This window comes from Alosa alosa, unplaced genomic scaffold (assembly GCF_017589495.1).
Source record: "Alosa alosa isolate M-15738 ecotype Scorff River unplaced genomic scaffold, AALO_Geno_1.1 AALO_1.0_unplaced_468, whole genome shotgun sequence".
Lineage (NCBI taxonomy): Eukaryota > Metazoa > Chordata > Actinopteri > Clupeiformes > Clupeidae > Alosa > Alosa alosa.
The window spans coordinates 1-11,318 of record NW_025962619.1 but is presented as its reverse complement, the minus strand read 5'-3'; the positions used below and the strand labels follow the sequence as shown (position 1 = coordinate 11,318).

Here is an 11,318-nt window from a genome sequence, read left to right as displayed (position 1 = left end):
CGACTGAAGAAACAGGAAATCACAGAGTAAAAAAAATACCTCTCAATTTATCTCAGGATATGATCACCTAGACCTACCCACAGTAGTCATATGCTAACACAATGTGTGTCTATATCTGCACAGCTGGTACTGCAAGAATATGAATAGAAGCCAGGCAGAGCAATTACTGAAGACAGAGGTCAGTAATCAACATGATAAAAGTTGCACTCATGTCTATTCTGTGAATATGTAAAATATTATTTTATATATTATATAATATATAAAACAGAAAATAAATGTGCTGGTAACTTATTTTCGCAAGCATATTTACACCACAGATGTTACTATGTACATGCTATGCACTGTTTTTGTGCTTTACAGAACAAAGATGGTGGATTCTTAGTTCGAGACTCAAGCAAATCTGGGAAGTACACGGTGACTGTGTTCTCAAAAGTTGGAGGGTGAGTTTCTGGGGCGCTGGCCGAGAGTAACGGTAAATGAACCTAGCACAGCTAAAAAAGCAGAACATGCAATTAAACAAGCAAAAGTGAAAATAACAGCAGAAAGGAGGAAAGGCTATAAAGTCTCCTGTGCAAAGGTGGGATTAGATGCATTAAAACCTACAACACTGTTATAACTACCCTTCTGAATTGGTTTAATTCACATATCTTGTGCACTTTTCTTGCCTAACCAAATGAATTGGCAAAAATGTCTTGGCTTTCTACCAGGGAGACTGTAGGCATCTGTAAACACTACAATATTTGTACCACTGCCCAAGGCCAATTCTACTTGGCACAGTTGCACAATTTCAGCTCAATCCCAGACCTCATCAACTACCATCAGCACAACTCTGCAGGTAAGACAAACATCCACGTGTGCGTTATTCTACACGTCATACTATTTGAACTAAAAACCTTAATGTGTCTACTCTCCATTGCAGGTTTAGTAAGTAGGCTGAAGCATATTATATCCAACAGAGCAGACAGTGCCCCGTCCCCTTCTGGTCTTGGTTATGGTGAGTATTACCACAATGGCATGAAAATGAATATTCACCAGAATTTGAGATAGCAAGTCTAAATAGTTTGACTCTGCTAAGATGAAGTTTGGGTATTCTACATTCATACCTGCTGTTGTTTGTCATTTTGTTCAGGTGTTTGGGAGATTGACCCTACTCACCTCACCTTCATAAAAGAACTTGGCTGTGGGCAGTTTGGCGTGGTCAAGTACGGAAAGTGGCAAGGCCAGCACGATGTAGCCATTAAAATGATCAAAGAGGGATCAATGTCTGAGCTTGACTTCATTGATGAGGCCAAAGTCATGATGTGAGTACACGTTACAACACAAAATAGATTTGTTTCAGTACGACTTCCAAACTTTTAGATTACTTACACCATGACCATGCAAAAGTTGAGCCTTGCATTTTCATTCCCCAAAACCAGGAAGCTCCGTCACCAAAACCTGGTTCAGCTCTACGGGGTTTGTACAAAACAAAGGCCTATTTACATCGTCACGGAATTCCTCTCAAACGGATGTCTGCTGACTTATCTTCGGGATTGCCTGAAAAATCCAACCTCTATTCACCTCTTAGAGATGTGCAAAGACGTGACTGAAGGGATGGCCTACCTTGAGTCTCAACAGTTCATCCACAGAGATCTTGTAAGTGTAACAGGTTTTGCAAGTGCCACCAAGACTAATATCTATTAATCTATAGCACACAATCACTTAATTAAATTTTTTTTCAGGCTGCAAGGAACTGTTTGGTAGCTGCCAATGGAACCATCAAAGTGACTGACTTTGGTCTGTCAAGGTACTGCACTATGTTTGTGCTATAGGTTCTGCCTAAGGTTACAAGTTTTTCTTTACAATGCTAACGGTATTTGAAATGACCGCATTCACCACAAGGAACCTCCGATAAAAATATATTTTTGCAGATCAGATCTGTCTTCTCTTTCTGTCAGTTGATACAGAAGTTGTGAACAACACTACATGGTTTTGACACCCAGGGAACGCCTATACAGAATAAAACATGTTCATATTTCTGTATATGTTTATGGCATTTTGACCAAAGTGACCTAGACTTTATAAACACTACATTATTTGTTAAAAATAATAGTTTCAAATAAAGTCAAAAAGCCTATAAGCATTATAACAATAGAATTAATAACAACAACACAACAACAATATCAAAATCAAATATCAACAATGATATTTATACATGTGTCTGACACCATGAACTGATAAGTGAATACAATGATCTGTTTCTGCTTTCAGGTACGTGCTAGATGATGAGTACACTAGCTCTGCAGGAACAAAGTTCCCTGTCCGTTGGTCTCCTCCTGAAGTTCTGCTGTACTGCAAATTCAGTAGCAAGTCTGATATCTGGGCATATGGTCAGTCACTATAGTAATATCTCATTGCCATAATCATCTCACATCATGAAGATGTACGCTATTAACTGCAATATGATATAATGTGTTGTTTTCAATAGGTGTCCTAATGTGGGAGATATACACTTTGGGAAAAATGCCATACGAGCGGTTGAGTAACTCAGAAATAGTGGACAAGGTGTCGACTGGTCTGCGCCTGTATCGCCCCCAACTGGCCAACGAGAGAGTCTACTCAATCATGGGAAATTGCTGGAGAGAGGTATAGTTACAGTTTTGTTTTCTTTTTTCCCTATTGCTATACTACTACCAGGCTTATGGGCTAAAAAGTCAAAACCATATCGCCATTTGCCAAAAGACATATACATTCTCCAAAACTGTAAGCACTATAGTCCTGTTTTCACACAATTAAAATGATTTGAACTTTTGCAGCAAAACTCTACACAAATTCCTACATTTTTTACTGTCTGCACTATATATTTAGATAGCGTTGCTCACACACAATACAGTCCCTCTCATACCAACTTCAAGTTTCTTGATAACGTTAATCATCCAATCGGAATACATGGAACCAGTTATGTGGTTGCCTGTGCTCAATTTGGGCACGCATTGACGAGAATTGTCTCCACCAGCTAGACAAGTTCAGTTGTGACTTTTTGAGTGCATCTCTGATAGGCTCTGATATATAACAGGCAGATCAGCATAGTTGATCTGTTGACTGTCTGCAGGTTATGGCATGTCTCGTAGGCAGATAAAAGCTTTTGCTCTCAAACACTGTCCACAGAGTCAGTGTAGGCCTACTGATGAGACACTATATATTTAGATAGCGTTGACATTGAATATAATAAACTCAAGTCACCATAACTCAAACCCATAGCACATAATTCTCAAACTGGAGCCATGAAGTCAAAATTGTTCACACATCAAATTAGAGCCTCAAGTTAAAGTTATAAGTGCCATGTCAATTCACCTACTTTGGAAGATGTGGATCACCAAACACCTGTCCTTATGCATGAGCATTTGTCTTTCATTCATGTATGTACAGCTCTAAAAAAAATTAAGAGACCACTGCACATTTTTTATGTCATCCTACTGAGTTGCTGAGTGACATTCGAATGAGTTGACGGTCTGTTCAAAATTAAGAGACCGCTGCAAATTTGAATATCACCGTCAACTCATTTGAATGTCACTCAGCAACCGTAGGATGACATTAGAAAAATGTGCAGTGGTCTCTTCATTTTTTCCAGAACTGTAAGTAAAACATGTGATCCATCCATTTGATTTGTGATCTATCCACAGAAAGCAGAAGAGCGACCATCCTTCCTAGAGCTAGTGTCAAATGTCCAAGACCTGCTGTATGAGATGCAGTAGGAGACCGTCCATGGCAGAGGACTGGATGACTGGCTGTTCCGGTCTCCATGCCCTGACTGAAGAAGTGGCACTGAGGGAATCTCTCAGATGGACACTATGAGGATGAGGCCAGCTTCACAGACTCAGAGAGAGTAGGACTGCTTCTACTGTCTGTGAAGAACTGAGCAAGGCATACAGTCAAACATTCACCCTCTGTCCATCTGGAAACCAAAAATACTGTGAATAACTTTATTATGCCTCTGGGTTTATCACCAATATATTTTTGATTATATTGTCATTAATTGTGAGACTGTATCACTGGTGATATAAATGTATTATACTATTAGGCTATTATATCATTACTGTCACATGGCAGGGGTTGTGATTTTAATTGTACATGAATCCTGAGATTTTAATAAAAAGTAATTAATGCTGTAGTAGTTTTATTTCTATTTCATTATTTAAAGCAGAAGACTTCCTGGCATGTTCAATTATATCAACAAGTAAATAAACTGGGGATAGGCCTACTCTTGAATTACAATGGAATTCTTCTTTTTAGTCATTCTTATATATCTCCCTTTAATCAAACCAACCTTTATTTTATCATTTAACACTTACAATAAGCTTCTAAGCTTATTCCAGTTTGTATCTCTGTCAGGGCCGGTTCTAGCCTACTACATTTGGGTGGGCTGGTAGAAATTTTGAGTGGGCAACATAGCAAAGCGGTCAATTTGGATCAACATTGACATGAATGGTCAAGTTGGATCAACATCGACATAAACCCAAAACACGAACACAAAAAATCAAGTAACTTGTAGGTTGCTCACACACAATACAGTCCCTCTCATACCAACTTCAAGTTTCTTGATCACTTTAATCATCCAATCGGAATACATGGAACCAGTTATGTGGTTGCCTGTGCTCAATTTGGGCATGCATTGACGAGAATTGTCTCCACCAGCTAGACAAGTTCAGTTGTGACTTTTTGAGTGCATCTCTGATAGGCTCTGATATATAACAGGCAGATCAGCATAGTTGATCTGTTGACTGTCTGCAGGTTATGGCATGTCTCGTAGGCAGATAAAAGCTTTTGCTCTCAAACACTGTCCACAGAGTCAGTGTAGGCCTACTGATGAGACACTATATATTTAGATAGCGTTGACATTGAATATAATAAACTCAAGTCACCATAACTCAAACCCATAGCACATAATTCTCAAACTGGAGCCATGAAGTCAAAATTGTTCACACATCAAATTAGAGCCTCAAGTTAAAGTTATAAGTGCCATGTCAATTCACCTACTTTGGAAGATGTGGATCACCAAACACCTGTCCTTATGCATGAGCATTGTCTTTCATTCATGTATGTACAGCTCTGAAAAAAATTAAGAGACCACTGCACATTTTTTATGTCATCCTACTGAGTTGCTGAGTGACATTCGAATGAGTTGACGGTCTGTTCAAAATTAAGAGACCGCTGCAAATTTGAATATCACCGTCAACTCATTTGAATGTCACTCAGCAACCGTAGGATGACATTAGAAAAATGTGCAGTGGTCTCTTCATTTTTTCCAGAACTGTAAGTAAAACATTTGATCCATCCATTTGATTTGTGATCTATCCACAGAAAGCAGAAGAGCGACCATCCTTCCTAGAGCTAGTGTCAAATGTCCAAGACCTGCTGTATGAGATGCAGTAGGAGACCGTACATGGCAGAGGACTGGATGAATGGCTGTTCCGGTCTCCATGCCCTGACTGAAGAAGTGGCACTGGGGGAATCTCTCAGATGGACACTATGAGGATGAGGCCAGCTTCACAGACTCAGAGAGAGTAGGACTGCTTCTACTGTCTGTGAAGAACTGAGCAAGGCATACAGTCAAACATTCACCCTCTGTCCATCTGGAAACCAAAAATACTGTGAATAACTTTATTATGCCTCTGGGTTTATCACCAATATATTTTTGATTATATTGTCATTAATTGTGAGACTGTATCACTGGTGATATAAATGTATTATACTATTAGGCTATTATATCATTACTGTCACATGGCAGGGGTTGTGATTTTAATTGTACATGAATCCTGAGATTTTAATAAAAGTAATTAATGCTGTAGTAGTTTTATTTCTATTTCATTATTTAAAGCAGAAGACTTCCTGGCATGTTCAATTATATCAACAAGTAAATAAACTGGGGATAGGCCTACTCTTGAATTACAATGGAATTCTTCTTTTTAGTCATTCTTATATATCTCCCTTTAATCAAACCAACCTTTATTTTATCATTTAACACTTACAATAAGCTTCTAAGCTTATTCCAGTTTGTATCTCTGTCAGGGCCGGTTCTAGCCTACTACATTTGGGTGGGCTGGTAGAAATTTTGAGTGGGCAACATAGCAAAGCGGTCAATTTGGATCAACATTGACATGAATGGTCAAGTTGGATCAACATCGACATAAACACAAAACACAAACACAAAAAATCAAGTAACTTGTAGGTTGCTCACACACAATACAGTCCCTCTCATACCAACTTCAAGTTTCTTGATCACTTTAATCATCCAATTGGAACACATGGAACCAGTAATGTGGTTGCCTGACTTTTTGAGTGCATCTCTGATAGGATTTGATATGTAACAGGCAGATCAGCATCTGTTGACTGTCTGCAGGTTATGGTATGTCTCATAGGCAGAGAAAAGCTTTTGCTCTCAAACACTGTCCACAGAGTTAATGTAGGCCTACTGATGAAGGGATAGACAGAATAGACAAATATGGAAGGTTTGCAAAGTGATACATGCTCCCTATAAACAGTATTTTAGTACTTTCAAAATACAAAAATGCAGTATTTCATTTTGATACATGGTGTATTTTGTAGTTTATTTTGATATTTTATATTTAAATACATTTCTTATAAAAATGCCATCAGCTACAACAACCCACAGTCATGTAAACTCCATCGTCCAATTGTTTCTTTCTAGAGAGCAATATGCAATGTGATTGGAGAAAGTATTTTCCGTTTCCTGTGATGTAAGCAGCCTATCAAGACACGTGAAGGTCAGAGTCTGGGCAGCTCTATTCGCAAATAATTATTGTATTTACTGATCTAGACGTTTGTGTCGAAGCCAGTGTTTTTGGAAAGTAGTAATGGACAGTCAGGGAGTAACCGCAGATCCCCAGCTGCAACATTTCATCGAAATCGAGTCACAAAAGCAGAGGTTTCAGCAGCTGGTTCATCAAATGACCGAAGTGTGTTGGGTAAGTGCAGTGCAGTGGGTTGTGTCTGGTTGGCTAACGTTAGTACTAAGCTAACGCTAGCTTAGGCTACCCATGTTAATAACCCATAATGCTATACTTTGCTCTACTACTATACAAGCTTTGGACATTGACAACAAATAAAGATGGTTATTTCATGTTATTTCTTTTGACTGCATCGTTCAAACGCGTGTTTTAGGCTAAAAGGCTAGCTTATGCTAACAGTTAGTTTGGCCTGCCCCCTCACTCAAATAAACCCTCGTTGACATTATGTACGTGAACACCAGTAACACCGTTATGTCTGTTGTCTTGCTATTCTAGGAGAAATGTATGGATAAACCGGGCCCCAAGCTAGACTCAAGGACGGAGGTCTGCTTTGTAAACTGTGTTGAACGCTTCATTGACACGAGCCAGTTTATCCTCAACAGACTCGAGCAAACCCAGAGGAGTAAAGGTTCCTTCACAGAGACCATGTCCGACTAGCGACATAAACGCAGAATGGACTAACGGAACATATCTGCGTCCGGCCAGGTTGGTCTTGGGTCACTTCAAGCTTGCGTGTCTACTGTGAGGTGAACCCTGTAAGGCAAAACAAAATATGACATTTCAAAGAGAAAGTGCCTCTTGCTCTTTGCATTGCGTTTCCAAACCACTGTTACCTATGAGGGGAGCAGCATTTCATGGGGAGGATTTGTGAAGTTTGACCTCTCACGAGTCAAACAGAGGAAGATGCCATTTCTGGAATAATTTCGATTGGAGGTATTGCCTCACATATGGTTTCGTACTATCTGGTAATAGCTTGTGGTCTTGAAGAATGAGGACTACTGCGAACCATTTACGTCAACGTCCTCTAATCCATCGAATGTCACAGCTCGCATAAAGGACATTTGGATTTGTTTCATTGTTGGAATGGGAATGATGGAATATGTCTTGTCAGATGAGTCACGTAATTGTATATTGGCAATAATAAAGGAAACAACAAGTTGTCATTGTAATGTTATTTTTGTGATTTAAAAACATAGGTCATAAGTCCTCTGATGAAGACATTAAACCATCAGAAGAAGCTAGTAAGACCTCGGTAAATATTCTGTCACTACCAATAAGGTCACCATTCAACTTGGTTGTCTTGTACCATTTTTATTACATTAATTGCAACACAAACATTTTGTTAATAGTTACAATAGAGGGAGCAATAAAATATGATTGGATTTAATTTGAAGAATATTTTCTACACTAAATACATATATACAACAGAATACTAGTTCAAGGCTTGGTCAAATAAATAAGTTAATCAACTTTGAGGTCACATTCATTGTATGTTTTCATTACCCTTGAGACAAGATTGCAGTTAGGTGATACACAATCATTATGAACTCTGGTGGAAATAAGTACACATAAGTTAATGTAAAAAAGATGCAGTCAAAACAGAGAAAGAACATGTGGCAAGGCATGATATGAACATTGCATTCAGCAATGTACTGTGATGTTCAGTAAGACAAAAGTGATGCTGAGGGCAGTTATTCCAGTGTTTATAATGTACCCAACAGCAGTTTCTGTCACTTGCTGCTGGGAATATGTAAATGTTTTTGGTGTCTGTCTTTTGTGTTAGATTGTGAGCGTGCCATTGTTTCTCCTTTCTGTGACCTCCGGAGGTGCACCAACATCGTTGGCAGTGTCCCGGAGAAGCGACTTTCTGTCCTTGGGGAAGTCGTGATTCCGCAGTGGGCTGTAGGGCTGAGCCCACGGGGAGCTCTGGGGAACCTGACGGAGGCACAGAGGTAACGAGTCCCAGGTGAAGGTGACGTCTTTAAAGGCGTGAAGGAGAAAGATGCCCAGGATGATGGTGAGGAAGCCACTGATGGTGCCCAAGGCTCCATCCACAGTCATGCGCAGCCACTCCTTAAACAAGATGGCCGAACAGGCCATGACGGACGTGGTGAAGAACACATAGTAGATCGGTGTTACCAGAGACGTGTTGTAGATGTCCAGGGCTTTGTTCAAGTAGCTGATCTGGATGCTGATGCAAACAACCAGGCATACGAGTAAAGCCCAAAACAGAGGCTCCTTCAGCACGGCAGTGCCTGCAAACAGCTCTTTAATCCCGATTCCAAGGCCCTTGACGCAAGACACAGACAGAGAGCCAATGACGGAGCAAATGAGAATGTAGACGAGGACGTTCTTCTGGCCGTATCGTGGAGCCACAAAGAAGATAAGCACCAGGCAGCTTGCCACAATACACACAGCAAACACAATGAACCCTGTCCAAACAAAAAGAGAAGAGCAAAGATTGGGAAAAGGTCCAACACTTATAAACTATAATTCTGAACCATGTTCTTATACCGCCATATGCATACATGTGGTACAAAGCATGAGTAGCAATATAGGCTTGTGTACCTAGGTCTTTGAGCTTCTCAGCCATGGCACTTAATGAGTCCACCTCCTCCTCTTGGGGTGCATGAATTACCATCACTGTGGAGCCCAGAATGCAAAGCAGGCAGCCGATCTTCCCATGAACATTCAGCCGCTCATCCAGGAAGTAAGAGGACAACACAGCGCTGTGGCAAACAGAAAATGCAGAAGATGAGACATTTTAACTGAATTTTCTTTAGTTCTTCTTAACATTTTTGTGTAAAATCATACATACCTCACCAATACGCTCAGTGCTCCAAGAGGTGTCACTAACATAGCTGGGGCAAAGGCATATGCAGCGAAATTGGCAGCTTCTCCTACTCCCACTGCCAAACAGAGCCTAGTAAAAATGTGTTTTATCCAACTTTCTCTAACTAACTATCTATCCAACTTTTTTTGGAATGTAAATATAAATACTAAATGTTTTATTCCAAGCTAACAGGAAACTTGGTAGCCTATGAACAACAATTTGAATGAATCTGATTCTGTATGAGTGTTTGTGTTAGATTGGAACCCACAATGACTTTCCCATGACTATGTGAAAACAAAGACCACAATGTTCAAGACAAATGAAATGATCATTGTGTAAGACAGTGCAAGATAAAAGCAGCAACAACTGGCTTAGTCACTGGGATAGGCTATTTGAGTTCTCTGGTGTAATGACGTTCAGGCATCTCCAACTTACTTGATATAAGTCCAGCCCACCATAACCACTCCTTCAGGTAAGCATATCCCCCCTGACCTAAACAAGAATTGAGAGGCATCAACTGTGTCCTGGGTTGAATCAGTCAGCCTTTCATAAATTGATTAACTATCTAGCAGAAAATAGAAAAACATACCTGCTCTCATAGACCCTTTGCTTGCCAAACGTAAGAGCCCCTTCTTCTTCAAAATAAAACTTCCTCCAATGAAGAGACACGAACTGACCGCCAAAGACAGTCCAATGTAGAAATCAATCGAAGTTGCAACTTCAGCATTCATCTAAAAAAGCAAGGGGCATCGGTTTATCTCGGATTTCATTTATTAAAAAGTAACCGAAATAATTTATTTTCTTTAAGAAGTGCTAAGCGTTCTTGTTGATTTGAGCTACCCCGGAATCATGTGACACCGACATTCCCCTTGCGCTCAACACAAATGAAAGGAATAGTCTTGCGCACCGAGGCATAATGTCAGTGTGTCTGAACCACAGACACAAAACATTTGATTTCGCATCAACTGTTCACTTCACTTATACAAATTACTCGGTGGTTCAATTGTGTGTGTGTGTGTCAGTCAAATTTGGACTAGGCTACTATGTCAAACTTAAAAAAAACTTGAGGGATAGTTTAGCGTAGGCTACGTCCAGTCTTAAAACGGAGATAACAAATCTAACTTATGACAATTAAACATGAATTCCTGGAAGAGTTCGTGCATACCTTTTTCGCTTAATCCGTTCGCTGTAGGCACCAACGTCTGTTCAACCAGCCGTGTGTAAACCAAACTTCCTGGTGGTGAGTCTTTTGGTGTGAAAATCTAACTGTTTTCTCCGTTCGCTGCAAGTGCTAGTGCTTATAAATGAAATAAATTAGATAAATGAAACTGTGTGAAAGTTTAAAATGCTTAGACTAGCTTGTATTTATCCGCTAACCTTTCGTCATGAGAAGATCGAAATTAAATTCAGAATGCATAACATTATATCACTCGCTCACTGTAAGTTGATGTGACAAATGCAACTTAGTTACAACAGAAGTCAGGTGGGGTCAGGGCCGTCAGAAGAACCGTCGGTAGAGAGCGAGCCTAGCGCCTCCCCGTGGCAATGGTTGGATAATATGACGTCAGCGCGTATTACGCGCTTCCCGGAAGTGTACGGGACTGGCGTAACATTGAGGCATGCATACGCTAAGCTGTGTGTTTTGCTTGATTAGGTTATGGACAAAACCACAGATAAGTCATTGGGAAAGGAACAAC

At 40.0% G+C, this 11,318-nt stretch overlaps 3 protein-coding genes across 5 annotated transcripts; 2 read left to right on the top strand and 1 right to left on the bottom strand.

Annotated features, from left to right (window-relative positions):
* Nucleotides 1–123: 123 nt before the first annotated feature.
* On the top strand, nt 124–4,141 carry btk (Bruton agammaglobulinemia tyrosine kinase; the record flags this gene model as incomplete). Its single annotated transcript, XM_048237188.1, is given in 10 exon segments — nt 124–178; nt 361–440; nt 708–835; nt 920–994; nt 1,130–1,301; nt 1,419–1,635; nt 1,722–1,786; nt 2,251–2,369; nt 2,468–2,625; nt 3,663–4,141. Coding segments are annotated over 10 exon segments (1,141 nt in total), but the record flags the coding sequence as incomplete, so codon positions are not given.
* A 2,582-nt stretch (nt 4,142–6,723) lies between these two features.
* On the top strand, nt 6,724–7,946 carry timm8a (translocase of inner mitochondrial membrane 8 homolog A (yeast)). Its single transcript, XM_048237192.1, has 2 exons — nt 6,724–6,965; nt 7,284–7,946. The coding sequence occupies exons 1-2, from the start codon at nt 6,855–6,857 to the stop codon at nt 7,443–7,445; spliced, it is 273 nt and encodes a 90-aa protein (XP_048093149.1). The 5' UTR covers nt 6,724–6,854; the 3' UTR covers nt 7,446–7,946.
* Nucleotides 7,947–8,086: 140 nt separating this feature from the next.
* zgc:101583 (uncharacterized protein LOC494104 homolog) lies at nt 8,087–11,300 on the bottom strand. Of its 3 annotated transcripts, none has more exons than XM_048237190.1 (7): nt 10,999–11,300; nt 10,787–10,918; nt 10,211–10,352; nt 10,057–10,113; nt 9,607–9,697; nt 9,357–9,517; nt 8,087–9,220 (listed from the first exon to the last, which is right to left on the bottom strand). In XM_048237190.1, exons 3-7 carry the CDS (start codon nt 10,350–10,352, stop codon nt 8,568–8,570), a joined length of 1,104 nt encoding a protein of 367 aa, XP_048093147.1. In that variant the 5' UTR covers nt 10,787–10,918; nt 10,999–11,300; the 3' UTR covers nt 8,087–8,567. The 3 variants fall into 3 exon arrangements, with proteins under 3 accessions (XP_048093147.1, XP_048093148.1, XP_048093146.1); XM_048237191.1 differs by having other exon boundaries at nt 11,060–11,300; XM_048237189.1 differs by having other exon boundaries at nt 10,787–11,300.
* Between the last annotated feature and the right edge of the window lie 18 nt (nt 11,301–11,318).

What these genes read in the sequence shown, in the direction of transcription:
- zgc:101583 (XM_048237189.1), bottom strand. Translation starts at nt 10,352, where the DNA reads ATGAATGCTGAAGTTGCAACTTCGATTGATTTCTACATTGGACTGTCT. An exon ending in GTGGGCTGGACTTATATCAA is followed by an intron (nt 9,698 to 10,056) that starts GTAAGTTGGAGA and finishes TCTGTTTGGCAG; the next exon opens with TGGGAGTAGGAGAAGCTGCC. An exon ending in GCACTGAGCGTATTGGTGAG is followed by an intron (nt 9,518 to 9,606) that starts GTATGTATGATT and finishes TGTTTGCCACAG; the next exon opens with CGCTGTGTTGTCCTCTTACT.
- timm8a (XM_048237192.1), top strand. Translation starts at nt 6,855, where the DNA reads ATGGACAGTCAGGGAGTAACCGCAGATCCCCAGCTGCAACATTTCATC. An exon ending in AAATGACCGAAGTGTGTTGG is followed by an intron (nt 6,966 to 7,283) that starts GTAAGTGCAGTG and finishes TTGCTATTCTAG; the next exon opens with GAGAAATGTATGGATAAACC.